The sequence below is a fragment of the Notothenia coriiceps genome, unplaced genomic scaffold, assembly GCF_000735185.1.
Source record: "Notothenia coriiceps isolate Sejong01 unplaced genomic scaffold, NC01 NC01_scaffold00005935, whole genome shotgun sequence".
Taxonomy (NCBI): domain Eukaryota; kingdom Metazoa; phylum Chordata; class Actinopteri; order Perciformes; family Nototheniidae; genus Notothenia; species Notothenia coriiceps.
In genome coordinates, this window is record NW_011338636.1 from 176,885 (window position 1) to 202,070 (window position 25,186).

General features: G+C 41.0%; 1 protein-coding gene across 5 annotated transcripts in view; it reads left to right on the forward strand.

Moving 5' to 3' along the window:
* sox6 (SRY-box transcription factor 6) overlaps nucleotides 1-25,186 on the forward strand; it is a 130,313-nt gene that overhangs the window by 42,783 nt on the left and 62,344 nt on the right. For 4 of the 5 annotated variants that reach the window (XM_010768707.1, XM_010768709.1, XM_010768708.1 and 1 more), the window contains 3 exons: nucleotides 1,370-1,610; nucleotides 4,038-4,248; nucleotides 20,405-20,494. In XM_010768707.1, the coding sequence (XP_010767009.1) occupies nucleotides 1,370-1,610; nucleotides 4,038-4,248; nucleotides 20,405-20,494 (542 nt within the window). The remainder of the gene's footprint in view (nucleotides 1-1,369; nucleotides 1,611-4,037; nucleotides 4,249-20,404; nucleotides 20,495-25,186) is intronic. The other variant, XM_010768711.1, reaches the window with a different exon arrangement.

Consider the following 25,186-nt stretch of genomic DNA (forward strand, 5'->3'; position numbering starts at 1 on the left):
CCCCCCCCCAGGCAAACTGAGGGTGGGACTAAAGCGCTGTCACACTGACCCCTGTGGATAGAGCAGGAGAACGGGCAGATGGTGATCAGTGATCAAATGTAGTACAAGAACCCTGAGCATTTTGTCATATACAAACACAGACCCATACCTTCTCCCTCTTAATAAGTATTTCTCCTTCCTCTGTCGCCCACGGACGTACACTCATTCTAAGGAGTCACATCCTTGTTGGAATTGTCAATGTGCTTTAGTTGAAAAGCAGAACAACAGCTCAGGAAAAGGCAGATTAGGAGTTATATACGCTCCATCTCCTTCTCTCAGTAGGAAGGCCATATTATCCGCTTTTTAATTTAATACCAAATGCATAATTAGATTCGCTTGGCACAGTGTTTAATTTCATTCATTGTAGCACACAGCACGAGTGGAGCCTCATTAATTGTGAGAAAAAGCTGAATTGATTGTATAAATTCTACACCAAAAAGAGTTGGTTTGTAAAGCAGAAAAAACAAATTAAATTAGAATTAACATGAGTTTTCTTTGCACCTGATATGTCAAGTAGACTATTCGCTGTAATATTCATGAAAGCATGTGACAGATTTGTGAATGTAGTCCTCCACTGTCAGTTTTTTGATTTTGATTACGTAGGATTTGTTTGCCCAAGGGAAAAGTGTCACACCAAAATGTTAATAATTCCCTAATTTGACGTGATTTAAAGTGGGAACAAAAGAACACAAGGCTGGCTTACGTTTCTATTTGATTGCTTTAGAGTAACATCAACTATCACAGAGAAATGATGGAATGCTTGAAGGAGAAAACCCAATCAAATCAACTTAGCAAAAAAGAATATCACCACAGGAAAAAGCAACCCCGTTTTACATCTCTGTGTAGGGGTTGAATTATTTGTGAGGTTTTTATTTGGATGGCAGTCGTATGCCTGTCTGACCTACTGCCTGAGTAACTGACTTGGGGTTTGGGCCAAGACCCAAGCAGGCAGTGTTCCAGGCCTAGATCAAGCCATCCATCTGCATTAAACAAAGGATTAGGGACCCCACTGCCTGCTCTTAAATACACAGGCATGAGCACCAACAGACCCAAGTCAGGAGGAGCATTCAATCCATGCGGCATTGAATGCTCAGATGCACCTTATAATCCCTGTTAGAGCCATTTACACGTGTCCCTGTTAGAGCCATTGACAATCAGCTAAACTTGAGAGTGCCATCATTTAGACAAAAGCCATTTACAATCAGTTAAAGAAGACTGCTAGTCGCATATCAAATACTCTAGAATTGAAATCCTTTTCGTGTATTGTTGCTGATCATCTTGAGATATAATTTCTTCTCCCTGACTCTCATCTCCTTTTTCTGCTCCACAGCAGAGTTATGTCTTCCAAGCAAGCCACGTCTCCTTTCGCCTCTGTGGTCGATGGGGATGATGCCATGAGCCAGGAGCACTTGTCTTGGGAGAAAGAGGAGAGTGCCGAGGCCCATGGCACACCACAGCTGCCCCTGCACAGCCTGCTCCATGGAAAAGCCCATCCTGATGAAATGCAGCCGCTCAGCAGCATGCCTCCAGAGAGCGATTGGGACAGTCTGGTTTCAGCCCAACAGCGCATGGTGAGACAATTCAACAGCCTTCATACATAAATTAAGAAAGAAAAAGGTTAATGTATCGCATAAGAATTAGAATAATAGAAAACAGAATAGCTGTAGAAACATTTTTGAATGAAACAGTTTATGTAGAAGGAATATATAGCCAAGCAGAACCATTTTAGATATATGTAAACGACTGTCTTACTGTCCTCCCTTGGGTTTTCACGCTCCATCCCCACGTTTCACTCACGCCGTGAATCTTCTTCAATTCTGGGGTCTTCTGATAAGCAGCTCTGCCAAACACTAAACCATCAGCTATTATAAGGTTAACCAGAGGACATCTTACTATCCCTTTAATAATGTGAATGGCTCATAAAATCACATCATGACCGAAGTTAGGCCGTGATGCATTCTCGTTGCCATTAAAGAAACATGTCGTGTCCTCGGTGTTCCAATGTTGTTTTTCTTGTTGTGTATAAGCCACATCTGCAGCCAGACCCCAGACGCTGTACATTCTAAGTGCGGCGCTGCTTTGATGTGAGCGGAGCGAAGTAAAGCACAGGCACTTGTGGACTATAGACATGGGATGCAGGTGGTCTGTCTGTGACAGACGGGTCTGTGGTAAAGAGACCCTGAGGGCCTCTGAAGTAGCTCAGCAGTTGGCAACTTAGATCCTCAACACCTCGGCGTTGCAGCACACGCACAAGAAGAACCGACCCACACACATGAATGGCCTCTGCAGCAGCCTGCTCCTCATGATGCACGGCTGCATGCTGACAGTGTAGCTTACTGACAGCCGAGGGAATGCTCAGGTCGTGTCTTCATCTGTGGAACATTTCCTCATCTCAGTAACAGGATTCAGGTTTTCTTTTAATGATTTTATTTTTTGATGGGGAACTAAATACCCAAATAAATAGTTTTTTAAACACCTAAAACCTAAATCTAATTAATTAATTTTAAATACTATAATATGATTAATACTTATTTGTATAGCTCCCCTGTGTTAACATAGTTATTAAATAATGTAAATGGCAAAAGTTCAAATCACACTTCAAAGAGAAAGTGGGAGGAAGGACGCAAAAAGAGAGTAGAGGTAAAATGGGGGACGACAGGGAGATACAGAGAGAAGAAAAGGCAAAGGCATAAGGCGAAAGGAATGAGAGTGTTGCCTTCGCTGATTACCTGACTCCACTGCTGTGCCATGCGTCTGTGTGGGCTGTGCCCTGAACCTGCGCCAGCTGATTAACCCAGCACTGCTCCACTCCCCTCAAGCACTCTCTGCTGTCTCTGCCACACTGCATAATCATCCAACACAGGGCTGGGAGGTGCAGGGTAGGCCTGTAGGTCGTGCCACCCTGGCGCTTGGTACCAGACCACCCGACACACCAATGTAACTCTGCCTGGAGCTCAACATGCAATGCAGGGATGAGAAATTTGCACTGGCAACATTCCTGCCCACATTCCTGACGTATTATTTAGGATTGCCAGGGGATCCAGACATAGTTCTACCATTTAACCATGCTGTACTACACACAGTTATCACTGTGCTCTTGATTAAATCTCACTTGTCCACGATAGGCGTGCAGTATGTGTTGGATACAGGCATGTGTCAGGTTTATTCCCTTCACTTTGAGGCCCAGAGTTTAAATCAGAGCTAACTGTTCCCCCGTTAAAGGCTGCAAACTCCTGGCTGCTTAGCCGCCTTCTGCTTTCTCAGACTCCACAGACCATAATTAACACCACCTTCTGTCAGACGCAACCCTAAGCCATGGTCTGTGTGCTGACTATACACTCCTGTGTGCAGAGTATTCTTTCCCCGTCTCCCGCCCCTCACGCTCTCTCCCATTCTTCTCCCCATTTCCTTCATGTCTCTGTTTGTGCACAGGGAGCACTCAGCAAGTCAGCCAGAGACAGGACCCTTAGTTAAATACTAAACCATACACAGGTGGGACTGAAAAACAACAACAGCTCGAGACAGGACACAGATTTACGATAGCTCAAGGCACTCAGCTGAGAATAGGTCTCCACTAGAAAATGAACAAATTACACAGCAGTCACCCTAACACAAATGTACACTCAAAAGCAATTTGAGAAATTACAGTTGGGAGGTTTCTCTGTGTAGTCTCTGCAGATGAAAAGTAAAGAGCACATTATGGATGCCCTATGAAAGTGTACCTCATCATTTCATCTCAGTTTTTCACTTGTCATATCTAATTTACCAGCAAAGCTAGCTCTGTTGAAGACACAAAAGATGCTGTATGAAAGCCAGAGAGGACCTATTTGATATGGTTGAATCGCCCATGAGTTGCAAAAATCACGCAATCACTGCATTTGAATGAAAAACTGTCAAAAAGCTCAATGGAGCCCTGACAGAACACAAGAACCCACTCATCATTGAATACAAATCCCATCCCTTGTTGCCAACCCTCTCAACTTGTGTTTGTCTTACAGGAATCTGACAGCAATAAAGTATGTTCCCTGTACTCCTTCCGGAACAATTCCACTTCCCCACACAAGCCGGAGGAGGGGGCCCGGGAGCGAAGCGACCTGCTGAGTGGATCAGCATTTGGAACTCCGGAGCGCCGCAAAGGAAGCCTGGCAGACGTAGTTGACACGCTGAAGCAGAAGAAACTGGAGGAGATGACAAAGACAGAACAAGACGGTATGTCTCTGCATGTTTATGTGTGTGTATATAAGGGCGTAGGTACAACTTTTTCCTTTCCAAGTGTGCCTGATCGTCCCAAATGTTCCTTCTTTCTTTCTCATAATTTTCTAGCATCCCAAGAGTCTCTTTTCCCCTGTATCTCTCCATCTCATACACTCACACGGGCACACACACACACTGGGAATACTGACGTTACAGTGTTTCCAAATTGTTCTGAACCTTTTCCAATGTGACAAAAACTGTGTGGCAGTGCACCTCAGCACAAGTGTGGTCTTCTTCAGTGCCAAGGCAAACTCTCTGACTATAAAACTCATAGTGCAGACCTGACGCCAGGAACATTACCTCTTTTTATTTTGCTATACGGAACACTTTTTACGCAAGGCAGTTATTCATCAAAGTTTGCTACACATAAACAACCCTAGCCTTCTCACGTACTATTCATCACACCATGAAGATTTTTTATTTTCCTACAATTGCATACAGAAAAAAAGAAGAAAAAAAGGGGATGAGACTGTTAGGTCTATGTCATATCTGCACCCAGTTTCACCCGGCTCGGCTCTCCCTCCCACAGCCTGCAGTCTATCAAGAGTATGGCGGAAAAACAAATATTTGAAAGAGCTACTGAAACACATCCCCCTTCTTAATTAGGGCTGTAGTAATATAACTACATCCAATCAAATGTTAAACCCCCTTGGGAATGCATGTGTCTCATTTAGTGTCTGGGGAGCTCTTAGCTTAAGCACTTCATCAGACGAATAAATTAGACCTCTGTTAGCCTAAAAATAATTTGCCACTTCTCTTTTAAGTGTTCGTTTGGTGATCTTTGTATCAGAGCATCACGGGCCTCTCACAGAATAATCATTTAGCCACATCCTGATATGCGGACTGATAATTGTGGTGTCATTTAGATAATAAAATACAGAATAATCAGCCTTATTTACCTGAACACCTATACATTTGAGATCATTTAGAAAAGTTTGGATTATTGGAATGAAATGACCAACAAAATAAAAGAGGTAATTGAAACATTATAGATGCAAAACATGCCAATGTGCATAAGCATGCCAGAATACTTGAATCAAATACTTTTCTTTATCATAATGTCCTCAGCCATTGGAAATGTAGCAAACAATATACTAAAACAAAATCCAAATGTAAAACCCCCTGATGAATATCTAAATCTTGCAACTGGTCTTAGATCTGCCGCTGAAACCAGGACACAAGAGAATGTCGGCTCTACCCCACTTTACAAGACACATTTTTTGTAAAATAAATAAAGCGATTCTGTTACTGCTTCTTTATTTTCCCCTTAGGTAAGAATATATTTCACATGTGTCTTGTTTCTCTGAGTTGATTTTCATGGCGAGATTGCCAGTTCTCTCTTTATCGACGGCGGGCGTTATGGTAATGAGCCCCAGCTGGTGAAGGCTGGTTGTTGCAGTAATTTAAATGGTCAAGTGCAGCTTGTAATCCAGGGCCGTATGTTAACGCAGGGAGGAGAGGGTGCTTTAGAGTGCCATACAGCTGTTTTAATCTCCTGTTAATAATAGAGACTTGGTCTGCCTCATGTGCTGTCTGTCATTTATCATCGGCACCTAAATAAACTCCCTTGTTGAAGGAAATTAGTTTGTGAGCAGGGAACACAGCAGAAGACAAGAGCCTCAAAAAGTTCAGAATGCTGTCCCCGAGCTGCAGGAACTGAGAGCTACTCAGTTCCTGAGAGCACTTGAGGAAGCTTCAGTGGTGATGATCAGTGATTACTGTAAAATGGAGGGAGAAAAGAGGAAAAGGAAACCTCACAGAAACCTTTGAGAAATCATAATCGGATGTCTTTGTTTATGCAGAGCGCCCCTGTTGGAAATGAAAAAAGGGCAGGATTAACCGATTAAAGGACATACAAGAAGGTTGGAGAAGCCATTTGTTGTCTTAATGATGTTGCTAACAGCAACAGATGAGCCAAATATATCTCTTATCTAAGCATGACAACTGTTGTGTCTAATTCTGCTGCTTCAATGCCTGCCTGGTCGGGATCACCAAGGTCCGCTGAGACTCTTCACCATCTGCTACCATTCTTCTCTGGGCTTCCTTGTCTGGTCAAAATAGTTCATTGTACTGATGGAGTGAGGATAGATGCTGTGACCTCAAGTGTAGAGAGAAAAAATCTGGTCTATGGTACAATGTGAAACTCCACTTTAATTGATTTTAAACTGGTTGAACATTTGCTTTGAAAAGGCTCCTGGACCTTGAATTCAAATACTGTTGAATGTCTTTATTAACGTTCCGAGTTTTATTAGATGTGATTTTGTCATGTTGTAACATAAATACAATTCCAATTCACTAGTAGCTGTAGCTGATATGTCACCAATTTTAAAATGAATCTGAATGGTATTGTGGGTGAGATGTTGGGAACAGTTTTAGTAGGAATAAGCAGGAAAATAAAAACACTTATATTGGAGAAATGTTGGACTTCTATCAATAATGTATGTCTCCCTTCAAAGTAAATCTGATTGGCCAGTTTCATTAACTGACCAATATGCCTAATACACATTATAACAATAGAGGTGGTGCTCTGTATATCCTCCTTCCTTCCTTCTCAATACATTTGTACCCTTTTACCCTCTTCATCCTTCCACCCTTCCTCTCCATTTCTGGTCCTTAAAGTGCTTTAAGTGCTTGTGACTGTGCTAATGAATGAAAATGTCCTCCCAGCAGCGAGCAGCGCATTTAGCTGAATAGTCACCTTTGCTGTAAAAGCTCTATTAGGCCCCGTTGCCAGCAGGGCTAACGATTGTGGCCCATGTTTATTTACTAGGTATTGTAAATGCATTATTTATGGATAGGTCTCCAGACAGCACTTGTCAAGAGTTAAAAATGTCAGTATAAAGTATTGGGGGAAAAAGAAAAATAGCCACCATTATAAAAACCCAAGGTGACCTTGATTTGATTCACATGCAATTAGAACAGTTTTATATAATGCACTAAAGTATGAATCAATACTGTGCAAGTCAACATAGAAAATACTTTGTGTGTTGAGTCTTTATGATCGTCCCCCAGGACAAGGACGGGTAAATCTGTTTAAGCTTCCTGTCTTGGCTTTTAGGGATTTCCCTGGTATCTACTTGTTGAGTCCTTGCCAGTAAAACTAGCAAAACATTAGAAGCGGTTTTGTTTAATTTTCTCAAGAGAGAGGCATTATGTGTTCCATACAAATACATATCAACAATTCAGTGATGCAGTTTCTTAATATTTAAGTCAAACTTTAAACAAAATGTCACAACTGCTGGTATTCAATATCACATTATGCCATTATGGCTCATTTTCTTGGATGCTGTTAAGAAAAGAGTGCTACATAGTGAAGGAGAGCCAATAGTCTGTGAACAGTTGTGTTCTCAGGACATTTGACACAGCTGTTGAACTGAAAGTGGGCAGTCTTTCCATATATTTTGTTAGCAATAAACCATATTATCATTCACCTAATCTTTTACAGTTCTCATTGAACCAAACGTAAAAACAAATCAAATATTATTAACGTAATAAAGAGAATAACAGAAAGATACTGCAGTATTTTAGAGCAGTCCGAGTAGATACAGTAGGTGTTCAAGCAAAGTACTCAACACCTGGAGCCCTTTGACAGAATCATGGCTAATTAGCTTAGCAAAAGGGGGGGCATTGACACCATTCAGCCAAACTACAACTCCCTTTTAATCCCAGGTAGGAGGATATTTAATGGCTACTAAGAAAATAATCCCCCCCTATTACAGCGGCAGGTAACCTAACCATTACTTGTGACATAAAACAGCACCACAAAGTGAGCCACTGTGAACACAGGGTTATATACGAGCACTGTACGTGTTACTGTGTTGTCAGTAAGACCTCTCTTTCTCTTCCTTTTTCTTGTATCACCTCTGCTCTATTTATAAGTGTAATCCCCCTGACGAGGTTGTGTATTATCACTGTGTAATGACTGTGCGGTAGGTTGAGTGTGGGGGAGTGATCAGCATTGTGTGCGTAGCCCCAGGTCATTATCCTCTATTACAACAGGCCATGTAATGAGATTCAGAGATGGGTGAAAGCTTTGGAAGAGAATAGGATCAGCGCTAAGCCTGTGGTCTGATTAGCACTGATGAACTCTTGACTCTGTTGTAACACTGTCCCCTGTCAGTGTCACAGCCCCTGCTGACTCCACATGGTGGCTCACTGGAAATTGGCTGCAGGTGCATAATAGCACCAACACATTTATTTTTAGAAATGTATTTAGTTTGAATGCAGCCTTTCCAAAAAAGGTTTTCCAAAAGTATATCGCATATCATGCAATCTGTTTTATACATTATATTATAAAATAGGCACCCTTTCCCTACCCCCAAAACAGACTGATGCACCTTCTCCCCTCCTCTTTTAGTTCCCTCCCTTCTCCCCGCTCCTCTCATCCCAGCTGCCATGTCATCTGGTTCTGCTTTATCCCACCTAATTAATAAGAATCTTTGTTATAATGATCTGAGCATGAGCCTCTGACTCTATGCATATGCAATGAGGGCTGGAAATCCAGTTACCTTGGCTGCAGATTTCTAGGCACTCTTTACACATAGCTCTGCGCTGCCTCTCTCTGAGTGCAGCATCCTGCCGGACAGCGTTATGCCGGGACCCTCCTGGCAGGACACACACACTGGACAAACATCAGTCACGCACCAGAATCTCTCCTGTGCACCACCTCCTTTAATAATCTGTTGTTTATTCTATCAACATGATTTCAGCAAGCTACTTATCTTGATGCAAGTAATCTATTTGATCAAATAGCCGATAGTGTGTGTGTGTGTGTGTGTGTGTGTGTGTGTGTGTGTGTGTGTGTGTGTGTGTGTGTGTGTGTGTGTGTGTGTGTGTGTGTGTGTGTGTGTGTGTGTGTGTGTGTGGACTTGGTTGCATATCCTGTATCTGTCAGTTGGGGCCTTCTTGTGCGTGTAAGTGCATGTGTGTGTGTTCTCTTGGCCTGTGGCGTGGTGCAGCAGCCCAGCGGAGCAGTGCTCTGGTCTGTCACTTTTGTTTGAATAGGTAATGTAGATCTGTTCAGGCTGAAGAGACATGAGCTGGAATCGCTTGTTAGGACACATGATCAAAAGCAGCTCTCTGCTTTCTGCCAATCAACCCTCTTGTCACCCTGTGAAGCAGACGTTAAATAGATTTTCCGGCTGTATGCCGCGGGCAGCCTTCCAGCCTGACATGTGAACTTTCACAAAAAAAGATACCCTGCCCCTCGCTCCTCCCTAATCTCACTTTCCCGTCCTCTTTCTTCACGTCCATTTTTTTGCTCTTCCTTTCTTTTTCCTCTCCCCTTTTCCATGTTTTCCCTACCATCTTGAAACCCCAACCTGATCCAGATCAACATTTTCCCTCCTCCTATGATTTTTGTCTCCCACCCCATCTTACTCTCCAGTGACAAAGTTGCTTCTTTGCCAGGCTGAGATCAGAGCCCAGGACTAAATGGAGTGGCTGTATGAGGGGAATAGGGAGCACAGAGTGTCTGGTCCTCTGCTGAATTATGTATTTACTATCAGTTCCAAAACAGAGCCCTCACATAACACAGGCACGTCCCCATAGGCCTTTGGAAGCCGACACAGGTTTCACTTTACACAAGCTAAGATATAGATTTTGTTGCCCCTTTCAAAACGGGAACCCTTTCTGCTGTCTTGGTCATTCAGATGACAAAACAAGCAGCTGCTTCTTCAATGTGCCATTCTTTGCATTCAAGATCACCTTCCCTACTTCTCATATTCCGACTAGTCAACAGTAGCAACTGCTGTGGAGCATTCCATGGGCCATCTTCCCGGGTTTCAGCTGTTGAGCGTGTCCCCCTGCACCCATGCAGCACAAAACTCCCATTGTGATCCTGGCTTACTGGCTGCACAGGAACCCCTTGATAGGAGGAAACGGGTGTCTCTGGGAGACAAATCATGGCCAGGCTTGCACAGAGGCTTGTTTGTCTTTACACATTCCCACACCCACACACTAGATAGTGCAGTATCAATGGGGGGGAAATAGCAAAAATATTTATATTTGCTGTTAGAAAGAAAAACAATAGATTTGCCCCTGCGCTGTATATGGATGACTGAGTGCTGAAATCAGCAGCAGTTTGTAATGGCCTGAGTGTTTTATGTGACACCACACTATTTGGAGTGACACAGAGATGGTGAAATGCTGACACATAAGAAGGCAGAAGCCATTAATGCTACTATATTTGTCATTGGTCTGTGAAGCTTAGAATTGGGAAATAACAGCCTGGTTCTGCTGTCTGTTAAAAGGAACATGAGGAGGGACATAAAGACAAGCTGCACATATTCAGCACAGTGTAGGAGGAGGGGCTGAGGCGCTCAGAAATGGGGAGAACAGGGGCTATTCCACAATGGGATGGAGTGCAGCGCGAGGGCACATGTGTCCTGCTGTGTGTGTGTGTGTGTGTGTGTGTGTGTGTGTGTGTGTGTGTGTGTGTGTGTGAATGCCGGCAGAAGGGTTACACAGGGAGACTTGTGTGCCAGCTCAGTATCACTGTCCTAGCTGTGGCATTCAGCTCCCAAGCATTCTCCACACATAACTTGACAAAAGAGCCGGTGTCATCTGACCAAGGATCAAAATAGTGTGAGTGTAACTCACACCCTGGGCACAGACAGCCTCTGTGGCCTGCTAATGATTTCAGAGCACATTGCAGTCTTGTTCTGGAAGTCAGACGTGCGTCAGCCATCCAGCTAAGAGATCCGCCTTCACACAAGCAAACATGACAACTAGTGTAGATGCAGCCTATTAACATATTTGCATTGTTTTTCCCTAACAGCAAGCATTGATGTCTTACAGCAAACTTTGATGGGTGCCTTTTGAACAAAGAGACTATTTAATCAGCAGTGATGAAACAGATGTTTCCTCCCACTCAAAGCTTTTTCTTTCTCCTTGTTCAATAACATTACATGTGCCAGGAGATGAGATGAGGATGTCAGAAGCAACGAATAGAAATGTGTTTTATTGCACTGCAAAGCCTGAGTGCCAATGATAATAATTATTTGACGAACATCATGTCTCTTTGCAAGTACCTCTAGAATATTTTTTAAGTCTGCACCAGTCAGGTGGTTGATTTGCTTTAAGACAACGTCGTTAATTGAGCTTCATGACTTTCAGTTTGTAAATTGATATTATATTAAAATAAGGATTAATGCTATGTTTGGGAAAGCCTATTTTCTATATATAATTCCTTAACTGTTATGATCAAGCTGTAAAAATGTTTGAAAAAAATATGGCTAATCGTATACTACGAGTATTTTGTTGTGTGCTTGCATCTCTTTTTCTCTCAGAGAACAAACATCATAATAATGGCCTTTGGTCTTACAGTCCAGTGAGCAGCGTCTGTGCATCCTGAACTCTAGCATCGTATTAAACAAAGATAGCTGCAAGATTCAATAAACAACTTTAATTAGTCTACTATATAAAAATGAGAAATCAAAACAGCAGGAATATTAATTAATTATATCCTCACTTTCAGTTTGCATTTTCCTGTTTGTTTTTACCTCAAAATTGGTAATTTAACTAAAGTTAAATGTATAAATGTATGCAGTTTGGAGGACTTACACACATATGCTTTAGCAAAATTCATGACATTAACAGTATGCCACATCACTCAGCTTATTCTTGTATCTAGTTTTTTTTTTAATACAGTATCTCATCTTGTGGTTCAATCTCTGAAGCGCATCGTCGTGGTCCAGCATTTATGATGAAATAAAGTTTCCATGTCTGTATCAGACACTTGGCTTCACTGCAAATTGTAATGCATTCATGTGGATCCTATTAGTCTCTTTTTGTCCTTGTAGAGTCAGACACCCATTAATTTACTAAATCACACTGAACAGCTATGATCACAGTAGTCCACATTTTATTCACACATCTATTAATTTAACATAGTTGAATAAATGTGAATGTTTTCGAGCATTGATTAGCAGGCGAGTTCATATCTGACAGTTAAATTGCAGGGTAACCCTAAAAAATCTCTCCATTGCAAGGTACCCAGCAATTACATTTTTGTTTTAAATTATTATAATTTATTACAGTGTGTGGACCCTAATGATTACTGACATCAAATGGAAATTATAAATTGAAATGAAGTTCACATATTCCTCCTTGTAATGTTCATCCTTACAAGTGCCGATACCCTGATCAGCAATGGCTGAGATTCCAGAAGGAAATATACTTTTTCTTTCCAGTAAAACTAATAAAATGCATGCTTCACGAAACTTAAAGACACTCACTATATATTTTTATTTTTTATTTTTGCTTTTCTTTATTTTATTTCTTGAACAATCTTTTACAAAAAAATATTTTAAAAGAAAAAATTAGAAAATAAATAATGTTTTTTCTTCCTGTTTATTTATTTTTCTTTACATCTACAATTTGATATTAATGTTATCAAAGCAAAGGGTTGTTTCCCTATTGCACTTTATTGATAACTGTGTGAAGCAGAGGAGGGGAGAGAAGAGGGAATGAAAAGTTCATTTTGCTATCCAAGCATTTAATGGTCCTAGTTCTTAAAAGTGACCTTGTGGGGTAGAGAGCGGAGCTGCACAGCAGCTCCTTCCAGATGCACACATGGCATCCATCGGGGGCACAATCACGCACAGTCCCAACACCTCAGGCTCGGACATATGTTGAGTTTTATTTCATTCTTCTGACATTAATCCTATTCACCAGCTGTTCTGCCAGCTGCCACTCTCCGGCTTAAGGGGAGATTGCAGTTTTGGGGGCTCTGAGTACTGGTTTATCTTGGCTCCTCATCTGCTCCTCACAAAGTTTTGATTGGATATTTTCTTCCTTGCCCTCCTCCTCCTTCCAGGTTTCTTGACTTGCATATACTTCCCTGCAATCTTTTTCTCTATTTAAACTTTTTTGCTTTTGTTTTCTCCTCTGTCATTTCGTTGGATAAGGGATGCCAGCTTCTATTGTAATGTGTGGTCCATGCCCTCTACAAGGCCTTGAAGTCTTAGTAATGTCAACATACAGTATGGTTGATAATGCACAGAATATGTATTACAAGCATTAATAGCAAAGGGCTTCTTCAATAAAGTAAAGTACAAAGGAATAGGCACTCTCAGCATGCGGCACACCAGCCTCTTGTTTTCCACTCAACTTCTTCCACTCATTCTCTCAAGAAAGCATTTGTGAGGAATCACCGCGTTAAAAACCTGCTCACCCCACAGTCATCTAACAGCATTTCTGTAAGATTACCCTGGACATGGCCTCAGCCTGTACAGTTATGATTATTGACATATTGGGTCTGACATATTTCACATTTATGTGCATTGTCTGGAAGCATACTCAAGTGTTCTCAATGTCATTTCTGCTGAAGTACGGCCGGGCAGTCTGCGAGCAAGGGCCGCAATGAATTGATCATTGCTCACTGCTCACTTTAATAATTCAAGCCTGATTGCCACAGAGTGCCGCAGTAAAATGGATTGGGAGAGGTCACATGCTGCTCAGCTCAGGAGGTGAAACCTCTTGGGGATGGTTAATTCATATATGCTTGATAGACACGTGTCCTATTTAGAGAGGTCAGTGTGCTGTGTTATACGGCTTCCCAGAATGGCCAGGTCAACACTGTGGGATTAACACGGTGGTCATTGCAGATAAAAGCAAAGGATAAGGTAGAAGTTGTCACATAGGCAAGCATCTTTTAGCTACCTCAGGAAAAAGCAAATTGCATCTAATTATCCTATTTAAAATAAGACCGTTTTTCATTTTGGGCAGAAGAAAATAAACCACTTAATTTAAAACTGATGTGTTGAATGCAATGTATTATTAACCACTTTGTATAAGACTGTTGATCCAATATCAGCCCTGAGTTCAGCTTCCACAAAGCAGCTTCTCAGACTCTTATTCATGGGAAGACCTTTGGCTTATCAAGAAACACTACAAATAACCTTCAGCCCCTTGTAAAGACTAACAAGAGATGTCGACAATTTCTGAAGGCAGGCATGTTTCTTCTATTTGAGATATGACAGCATTATGTTCAAACTAGGATGGAAGTAAATAAGGCAGCAAGTGTAGAAAGAAGGAAGTCTTGTAGCGAGCTCGGATGAAGCACATCCCATCCATGTTACCTACGATATATTTATAGCAGCTGTTTACATGACCAAAGAGGATAGTCTAAAGGTGACTAACAGAGATGTTCACCAAGTGGAATAATGATTAGGTGTCAGTTAAAGAAAGCCCACCGCGAGGTGCAGGTGCTCCACAATACACTGACATGGTTGGACCTTTTTATTTATGCATGCCAGCACTAGTGATTACATATTAAAAAACTGGAATTACCTTACTGCACCAAAAAGTCTTCTAGAAATGGTAGAGGTTATTAAAACTGTTGACAACGAGGAAAGGTAATTGCCTGAAAATGAGCGACAACGCACTGTTGTGCTCAGAATGTTTTTTCCCCCCCGGCTCCCTCTTTAGCGTTTGCATTGTGCGGCATCACCCGGGTGTGTAACCTATTGCGTTCCAATTGCTCCCTTGCAATTAGTGCCCTTTTTGTCCTCACTTCAATAACGCCATGATTATGGAGACTTCAGGAGTATTTGCAGCATCCAACAGCTGTTGTCTCAGGGACTACCGGCTGAATGACAAAAACATGTTTTCTCTCTGCATTTCACTTCCCTGCCTGCCTCTTGTAATTATTATGTTTTATTTGGTGTGATGATGGGGTCTTGTTTTTAGTGTGTCTGTGATTAAGATATTCAAAAGACTCCTTGGAGTGTGTCACAGTCATTTTCTTTTTTATCAAGCTCGACTTTTGATTTGTTTCCCGTGCAGTGCAGTGCTGATGGGAAATTAGACGTCAGCCTATCATTGTCTGACTGACATTCTGAGATGGAAACGTACGCCTCAATTAAAGAAATAGTACTGTATCTTACACTGAATGCAGGAGATAATTGTAAGAGCTTTCTAAAACATTACACATTTCAGTCTATCTTAGTCTTTTTAGAATTTAGACGGATAGTTTTTACATGTGTAATCACATGATTCAGTTTACATGATGAACCAATAAAAGCATTAATACCATATAGAGAAGTAATTAATGCTTAATTTATGAATGTATAAATCATTGCAAAATAACTGTGATTTGTGTTATTTTCAAACTAAGTAATGGTGGATATTCCTTAGACAATTTCTTTCTCCATTAGACCTTTAGCTTGAGGAATTAAGAGACTAAAACACGTCCACACTTTCTATAGATTGAGATATTTACAACAATTTGCATGTGTAATGTTGGTACATATAAAAGCGTGTTTAAAGTATTGATAAGCACTGGTAGATCGGGTTTTATACCGTTCTCTTTTATACGGTTGTGTCGTTGTAATCTTTTTTTACGTAAATAGATTGTTTTCTTCTTAGATTTTGCTCATTTTATCTAGGAGTAACACTGATATTGTTTATATTGTTGCACATTTTTATTTTATCTCATTGGTAAGGGTCTCTCTTTATTTTTCTAAAATGGTTAATTCCTCAGTTTTGTTATTGACATTCATATATATTTTCCTACGCTAAGTTTAAGGTTCTGAGGAGAGACGGTTTTGGTTGGCTATAACTGGATTATGATACATTGTAGAAAATGTGCTCCATTCAAGCTGAAGCATTTTTAGAGAGTTTAAATCCCCCTCGGCTCCTCCACAACTGCACATAGCACTGTATCCCTATTTGCCTCACGGTGTGGGCCTCTTCATTCTGGGCAGGAAATTATTTATATGGTTAGTGTCAGTTGATCATTGATTTGGTAATTACACGTTTCCCTTGAGGCTGGGACAACTGATATACAAGGCCAATGCTAAAGGGGAGGTCTCTTACTCTGTTATCCATGACTTATGGCTAATTTGACTCTTCTAGATAGCCCTCCTTTTTCTGCGAACGGCTTTCCAACACAACAAACACTCAAACATAAGTATCATCTTTGGTCCCGGGAGGATAGTGCACGCAGAGAGGCTCAGAATGTGGTGGCAGACAGTTGAAACGATTTCATTGCTGACAAAACAGAGTAATAAAACACCAACTGCTACACGTTGTAACAAACCATTTGTGTGCTTTGAGGCAGGCACAGCCTTTTGTGTTTCAACACATTTAGTAAAATAAACTGTTTAGGAGATTAAAATCATTGCTGTGTCAAACTAAAGATGGCCATTTTTCCCCAAACAGTGGTGGTATATTTGCAAACTTCAATAAACACTCTTCATATCTCTATGGCAATCTGAAGAGCCATTTAAAAATGTGTTTGTCATTATTTTCAAGGTCTGCTTTATTACTGTCCCATCCAATTCCCTAGTGAGAAAGATTTGATTTGTTTGTGGCTTCATTTATTTATCTATTTGGTATTCCACTCAGTGATTTGAGCTTTTCTACAGTTTGCGTTCTTAGTTTGAATGAATTACTCTGTTTAGGGCAGCTATAAAAACATAAAAAAGCGAACGACTTTCCCCTATTTTTCATCTCAAGCCACAGGCATTTATAGCTAACTACCACTCAATTTAATAAAATGTGTGTGAACAATAAAAAAACTAATTCTCATTATTAGCTAGTACATTAAAACACCAAAGGGTAACAACAGCAGGGGCATGTAAGAAATATGAGAGGGTAATCAATTTACCTTCAACACTGTCAGGACAGACAGTTAATGTTAACCTGCCTCTTAGCTTCACTTCTGTGGTTTATACTGAACACGATATTCTGGCAGCACTGACTGCCAGGTGCTGAAAGCTTTGTTTATGTCACACATCAACCAAGAAACATTCCTTTGTTGAGATTTATGAGGATCATTAGCTTTGTTTTTAATACAGTAAAAAAAAAAAAATGCTGTAGCCTTATCTGGCCAACTCATCTGGGCTTAAGGTGTCTCAATCCCTGCGCCTGTTCACTCACATCAATAAGATCACAGAATACCTGCACAGGAAAGCTCTATACCACAGATGACAGCACTGATAGAAGATAAACATTTTGAATTTGGCAGTAATAAACCAGCGTTCACTATTCACTTTCTTCTGTGGCACTTGGAAAAGCTTCAATTCTCTAGGAAAGGGTTCAGGGTATTTTTCCAGCTATACGGCCCCAGCCCTAGAGAGGAGACAATGAGACCCAGACGGGCTTAGTAGTCCAGAAACCATTCCCCTCTCAATGGGAACACGTCTTGGACACACACTCCAATAGTTTTGTCTTGTATGTTGCTATCTGTGCGAGCTGCAGAATGGAGGGGGTCTCTGCCAGGCGAGGGTCCATAGGGACCATTGGAATCGCTGGGGCTGGAGGAAGTTGGTCCGGGTCCAGTGGGGCGATCTGGGCTTGGTGACAAGCCAAGCTGTCTACTGCAGGGACGCTGGGAAAATGTAAATAAGAGCCTGATAAGGGCTATTGTTTTCATTCCATTCTCATCCCAGCTGAATGGCCTGCTCCCCAGCCACAGAGCATTTTATCTCGAGAGGGGGAGGGAAAGAAATGGAAGGGGTGGGGGTGCGAGAGATTTAAGAGCCCCCATAGGAAAATAAAAATAAACTCACTGGACTATTCTCTTGTTTAAGCTAATTCCCCAGATTGTAATGTCCTACTTTGAAAGGACAAGAGCAGCAAACTCTTCCTCTTCCAACACTAAAAACTTCAGAAGTTCTGCTATGTCTTTAATAATTATGTTTGCCTTTCAAACCTATTAGCATTTCATATCCAGTGAAATAGGACTTATCTAAAACTTTAAGATTAAAATTAGAAGTAATTTGTTATTTTATGGTGAATACAGTATGTACCATTTTATAACATTCTCTGTGTCAAAACCTGACAGTAATTACTATGTTGATACTAACCAGTGTTTTCTATTGGCATTTATAATTTATCTAGAAAGAACAGGCAGGCATTTTATAAACTGAAATAGCATTCCTCCGATTAATCTAAATTCTTTTGAAAAATAGGCTGTGGAAGGGTGTTTTGAAAAAAGCCAGACATCTGACTCATTTACTGTTGTCCTCCAGCACGCCTGCGCTAAAGTTGCTCTGCTTTCACCAAATCCATTTTTGGTTGCCTGTTTTGTCCACGCTGTTCGAACACTGAAAGAGGTTTGAGAGTTATTTTATAGAATAATCCAGGTCATTATTCACCTCTCCCAGGTGGAAGGCAGGGAGGACAGCGGTGCATTCCAGCTGTATTCTCTCCTGTTGGAGGACTTGGCAGGTTGCGTCTGGCCCGGCGGAGGGGATGGAGAAGTGAGGGAGCGGCAGCTCTCCTGGGAGGGAGTTGGAAAGAAGGGGGAGGACTGGAGTAGAATGGAAGCTGGCACCACATTATCTCCAACAGTTGGTGCATTCCTTAATGATCAAGTGCTGGAGCAGCATCTGCGATGAAAGTGTGTGTGTGTGTGTTTACGTATGTGTGGGTGTTTGTGTATGAGAGGGAGCATATGTGTTCATATTAACATATGCTCCATGTGTTTATTTAATTCCCCTTTACACCACTTATAAAATAAGCCTTTTCTGTGCTTTAGGGGAGAAAATGTCATGCCCTGATGTTTTTCTGTCTTTAAAAGGATTATGATTCGAAGGGAGTGTGTTGTTCCGGGAGAGGAAGCTGTCTCACCCAGGGGTGAGGCGCAGGGAAGAAGCGTTGAGCTCTGCTACCCCCTCCCCCTGCCCCTAACCCCTGTTTTAAGATCTGTGATCTTTGTGCCATGGAGGGAGTTAACACAAACATACACAACACACACTGCCTTTTCTTTCTCCCTCGCTTAGGGTCAAGGGGACAAACTGTGAGTTGGGAATTGGAAAGTCAATAAAGCAGAAGTAATGTTATAATGACCCTGAGTTGAAGATGTCCTGTCGACCCCCATCACATTGGAGGAAGTGGACAATCAAACAAAATGGTCCCTCTGCTTGATCTCTCTGAAAGCCATCCTTAAACAAGGCAACAAGAACTGCTGACCCCCCGTTACTCCCCGTTACTCCCAGATCCTCTGAAGTCCCTGTGTTTGTCAAAGGGAACAACAGTGTTTGGTTTTGTGCAAGAGATAAAAGGAAACAACAGTTGTATACATTCTTAACTGTACAACTCTCCTCTGTGTTTGATGTCAAGGACGATAATGGTGAAATGGGAAGAGTTCAGAATACAGCATGTGATGGGCCCCCTTCAGTCTGCCTCTCTGTTTCTCAGATTTTTACAATTATGTGCAACTTGGAACCAAAAACACATGACAACTACATTTAACATTAACATGCTTCTGAATTGCCTTTTTTTTTTATACCAGAAGTGTGTTCATAAATGAGCCACTGCACATGTGGTCAGACTATTCATTATGGTGCCCCGGGACTTTGTGGTAATAATTAGTGTCTGCTTTGGTTTTGTATTTTGCTCCAAATTCAGAACATTTCCTATATCCTGAGGGACTATTTGAAACCTGGGGAAATTTTTTATAGAAATCAGCACATATTTTTACACAGCATATGATTTGCTCTCCAATAATACATTTTTACTATAAGATTCTAAAGGACTGTACGCTGCATGTCTTATGATGATATGGTTCAGATTGGAGGCAGTTTGAAGAGACAGTGTCTCAAGGTGGAGGGGTGGAAGGGTTGGAGGCTAGCTGGTGCTGCTGGTGTTTGATGAGAACAGGCTGACCCCTAAGCAGTGCAAGGACGGTGAAGGCCTGGGTCAGCCGGCCCAGTGTGTTCTTTATCAGCTACCCCAGCGACAGCATGGCAGATTGCAGCCATTCCTCCTCTGATTCATTGTCTGCTGGACAAATGTTAATTGTTTTCATCATTGGCAGCTAAACGAATGCACGGACGTAGCCAGTCTCACTCCTTGCCTCCCACTTAATGTGCGTCTCTACCCTTATGCTATCCCCACAATGCCTGCTCCCCTCCTCCCTTAGCTCATCTCTCGACTGTCGAGTCTCTTTTAATGTTCGCAATACCATCAAGTAAAATACGCTTTACACTGACTCCTTCTCATTTCCATTTAGGTGAATAGATTTAGAGATTTATAACAAACTAAAAAAACTGAATATACATTATTCCTTTATCATAAAAAAACAATTAAATCCAAACAGGTACTTCACTTTTTCTTTTTATTCAAATAAGTACCATTTTCTTCTTCTTTTGTATTAAAGATCCCTCATGCATGGAGGCACTTCTTTCTAAAGAGTGGAAAGAGAAGATGGAGAGTCTCAACACCAGTGAACTGCTGGCAGAAGTAAAAGGTAGGAGTACAAGGACTGCAACACCCAAACACAAGTTTAAACTGTGTTAGCAAATCACTCATTCCTATCAAACATACATACATAATCTATGTACTGTATAATCTCAGACACAGCCTTGTACTCTGAATTAAAACAAAGGCCTTTGGCTGCCCTCCTCATTCATTTCTCTCCTCCTTTTTTTTTTTTTGGAATGCCCAACTCTGTCCAAAGTGCCGTCTTCAAAATTGCAGCCCATTTGAGGCTCTGTGTGCTTGTCAGCAGTTTATTTTGTCGTCCCTTCAGACGGCCCTGAGCCTAGCGTCTCTGCTCTGGCACATGCAGTGCGTTCATGCCGCTCTGGTAATTGTTGAACCCAAAGTGTGCTTGATGTAAACAGAGCACGGCTGGGCTGAGAGGAGAGAAGCCGTTAAGAGAGGAGAGGAGACGGTGACGCACAGAGTCGTCTCCTCTGCGAGTCTGCGTTTGAGTGGAATGTCTTGACTCCGACAGTGAACGCCCTGCGCAGCGTATCAATTGCGGCACGGCAAAGCGCAACTCAGCACTCCCCCAAAATCTCTGTTTATGACAGGTTGAAGGTGGGCCGAGGATGGGCAGGGCCGCTGCTCAGTCCTCAGCACTGACTGTTACTGAGAGCGTGTGTGCTTATACAGCACGGCGAAGCACAATAACAGCTGGCTGATAACAGCAGGCTGTCACTGGCTCGCTCACTCTCCCTCACTCACTGCTTTCAATATAAATATTTGAACTGTTGATAACATACTCACATCTTTTATTATCAACATTTCATGAAGACTCTTCACAAATCAATTAAGAAAGCACATTTCACTGCACAGGTGACCGTTCATTTTGCTAAATTGTTTATTTTTTTAAAACACGGGTGACATACATAAATAAAACTGTTTGGTTTTAATTATGGAATTACAGAGGAGAGGGAAAAAAGGCTGTTGAATGTTCTAATAAGTTTATTTATTGGCAATAACCTTAATGAACTGAAGGATAAATCATTGCTTAGTAAACTAGATTCATTGTACCTGCCCTAGTATGTTGTATGCCACTGTAGATCAAAGTGCAATGGGTAAAATGTTTTAAATGATTTAGCCTTTTGAAAGCCGGTCTGTTAAATTACAGGCAGGGCATTTCTGCTGTTTGATGAATGGGAACGGGAAGGTTACTTGGTGGTCTGTAAACAGGTAGGGAGTCTGATAATAAACACTATGGCCTCTGTCTGTTGATGAGTTATGGAGACAGTCTATACACCACAGTTACAAATATAAATGCTTCTCCTATCACAGTGGCAGCCTTAGATTTTTAATTAGCATGCCATTTCATATGACTGTAGACATTTCAAAGGGCTGCTTTGTGCTCCCCCTTACAAATGTCTCTCTCTCTGCGTTTGATGTCTGCCTGATGTAAATACGGGCAATTAAAAAGGAGCCCAGGGTTGGAGACGCACAAGGTCCGCCTAATTAAAACACAAACAAAGGTACCTTGCTTAAAACCACCTTATGATTAAGATCTAAAGTGTTATGATGAATCAGAGGTTCAATTAATTGTTAGGTTAAAATCAGTACAAAAGATAAACATGCCTGTAGGTTTCAAATAAATGAAAGAAAGTATGAATAAAGGCTGACGTGGAGATAAAGACTACAGTAGTGGCACAAGGGCCTTGCGTATTCTGTGCTTATCGCTCACCAATTCCTCCACTAATTATACTGTGCACCTTATAGGCTACCTTTTGACATTGTGCCACTAAAACCTTGAAGTAATTGTGTAATTGCAGAGGCAAGTGGTGGAATTTGTCTGGCGAGGAACTCATTTACTCTTGCTCTTAGGAAACATACATAAATGAAAAACAATAGGTGTGACAGAATTTGTCCTGGGGCTTTTACCTGTGAAAAGAAAGACATTCTTTAACTGCAGTTGTGTTCAAACATGCCCTGAATACTTTATCCCGTTGAGATGAACACACACGTACAATAAACAAAACAAAACAATAGTATCAACATCAGAGATTTGCTTTCAAAGTCTGTGAACCCAACCAACCATTTACCTCTTACAGAGGACACATCTATAATTATAGCTTATTGTCATGTGGGTGTTTGGCTAGATAATGTGCTGCTTCCGAGGTAAAGACATACTTTAGCTTCTACAGTCAGTAGAAACAATCGTAGTAATCCAGTAGAGGCTGTGTGCTTAAACCAGACATGTAGATGGTGTTATTAAGGGTTAATGATCTCAAATCTCCACCTGCCTTTTCTTGTATGCTCTTAGGGCTTAGCATCAGCAGGGAATGCAAAAAGGAGAGCTTGCAAAGGAGCATTAGTGGCGGATTTCTTTTCACCAGTCAATTTCAGAGCTAACTGTTTGTTTTCATACCTGAGCTTAGCTGTCAATCTGCTGGAACGATGAAGGAGGGAGATGAAATCTCCTGAACAAAACCACAGAGCAAGAAAGGGAGGCTGGCTGGAAGGGCTCCAAACCACAGAAAGTAGCAGATAATGGCAGGCAAGGTGGAAGGAGGAGTGCAAGGAGTAGAGAAAAAAAGATTTTAGACGGGTACTTAGACATTTACAATTATAAAACTCAAAGAGATGCAAAGCGCCCATTTTACACATGATTTAGGAAACGCACAATCATTATGTCCCTGTGTATATATGTAGACATATATGTATATATATATATATATATATATATATATATATATATAAATATATATATATATACACACACATACATGCATGTGTCAAATGCATACAAATATAGTACACAGCGTCCTAAGGCAGATAAGGTTGCTCTCTGTTGCATGCTTGCTATGTGCAGGGTCTTTGAGCCTCATACTCAACAGAGCTGTTTAAGTTTCCCTGCTGAGTGCCAGTTTCCCGGACCCCCATTGGGAGAAAAAAAAGAAGAAGCCAAATGCTCAAGCATTGACCTAAACATGAAGAAAAAAACGTGGTTACTAAATTGGAACACAAGCTGTATTCATTCTCTAGGAATTTGCAAAACATATTAAAATAAGAAAAATGCTTAACATTGTACACTAGTGTTGATATGGCAGCTTGAATTCTGAAGCAGAAAAATCGAGGCTCTTGCACTGTCACAATCAATTTGAGAATGGTGTCCACATGACAGTGGTCGAGTGCACGCAGACAGTCCTGTGGCAGGCAGATAAGTGGAAGCTCTTTAGGAGGAGAACACAGGGCAGGGCAGGGCGGCAGCTGAGACTGATTTGATGCTGGCCCTACCTGTGCTGGCTTTACTCCTGCACTCACAGAAAGGAGTCCACTGTGTGAACACAGAGCCCATATTGTTCAGCCATGAGGGTTGGCTTCAAAACACGATTATTCACTTTAGAATGAAACGTTATTCCCAATGGCTTCCATATAGTGAGGGTTTGATGCCACTGGAGATGCACAGCACAATGTTGGTGCACACATTTTCGCTGACACTGAAATGAAGAGCTCAGTAGTCAAATAATGGTGTGTTTTTACAACACACTGTATATAAATATTATGTATATAATGTTTATTCAACATACAAAAACATTCACACAAACAGCACAAAACAGTATCTGTCCAGTTGCTCCAGTCAAAAATGCCTCAGTTGGCATTTTCTCCACAACACTTCAGTCAACTGTTTGCCCTGTGCACTCAGGTGAAATATGAGCCACAGTAAATCATTATTCCTCAGGCCACATTTGCCAGATGAATGTATGAGAGTGTTGGACTGTGTGTTTTTCTCCTCTAATGAATTGAGGAATTTAGCTTGTGGCAATGGAGGTAAAAAGGGAACTGCTGTGCTAGTGTATGTGGGTTTGTGTGATAGGGTTCTCTGTTTGTGTTTTGAATTATATTTCAGTGGTTTGTCATGGTTTGTTTAACTAATGACTTTTAAAGTTGTATAATAATTTTCATGGAAACAAGCGTACTACTACTGTTTTCATTTGAAAAGAATGTAAAACATTTACGGAGCTGACAAAAACACACCTGTCATTTATTTAAGACAAACTCCCCTAAAAGATTGATCAGCTTTTCCACAGTAAAGCAAATGTTAATACTAAGGATGTTAATGAAGACGATATTTAGATATGAAGATATAATTCACTCGAAACAGATGCAAACAACATCTGAATAAAAGTGCATGCAAATTAGCAACGGGAGTTTTTCGGATATCAATCAGTTACTTTCACATTTCTTATGATACCTCTTGAATTGCATGCTCAGCCTCCTTTTTCCCCCTCACACTATAATCCTATTTTCTTTTAAAGAGAAATCACGCATTACAGTCCAAAGAAATGATGACTGATGATTCCACGTAAAACCTCACACTCTAATTCCACAATTAATTTCCACACAGTGAAATGTAGAATATTAATTTGAAGGTAAATCTCATTCATACTGAATATACATGGGCACTTATACATCAACATTCTGTAAGAAAGTGTATACAACTTTCAGGGCTTTCCTTCTCGATTAAGACATTTTCTTACCTCATTTATGGCAAATTTACAACAGCGTTTTGTATGAATAATTCTAAAGTTACTTTACATATTCTAACATGAAATGTAATCAGAAATATACATATTGTAAATATAATATTAATACCAAAGATGTAGCTATTTTAACATACATTTTACAGTGTCGAGTATTTGTCTGGATATTTTTTTAATTGAAAGGTCTTTATTTGTATTGC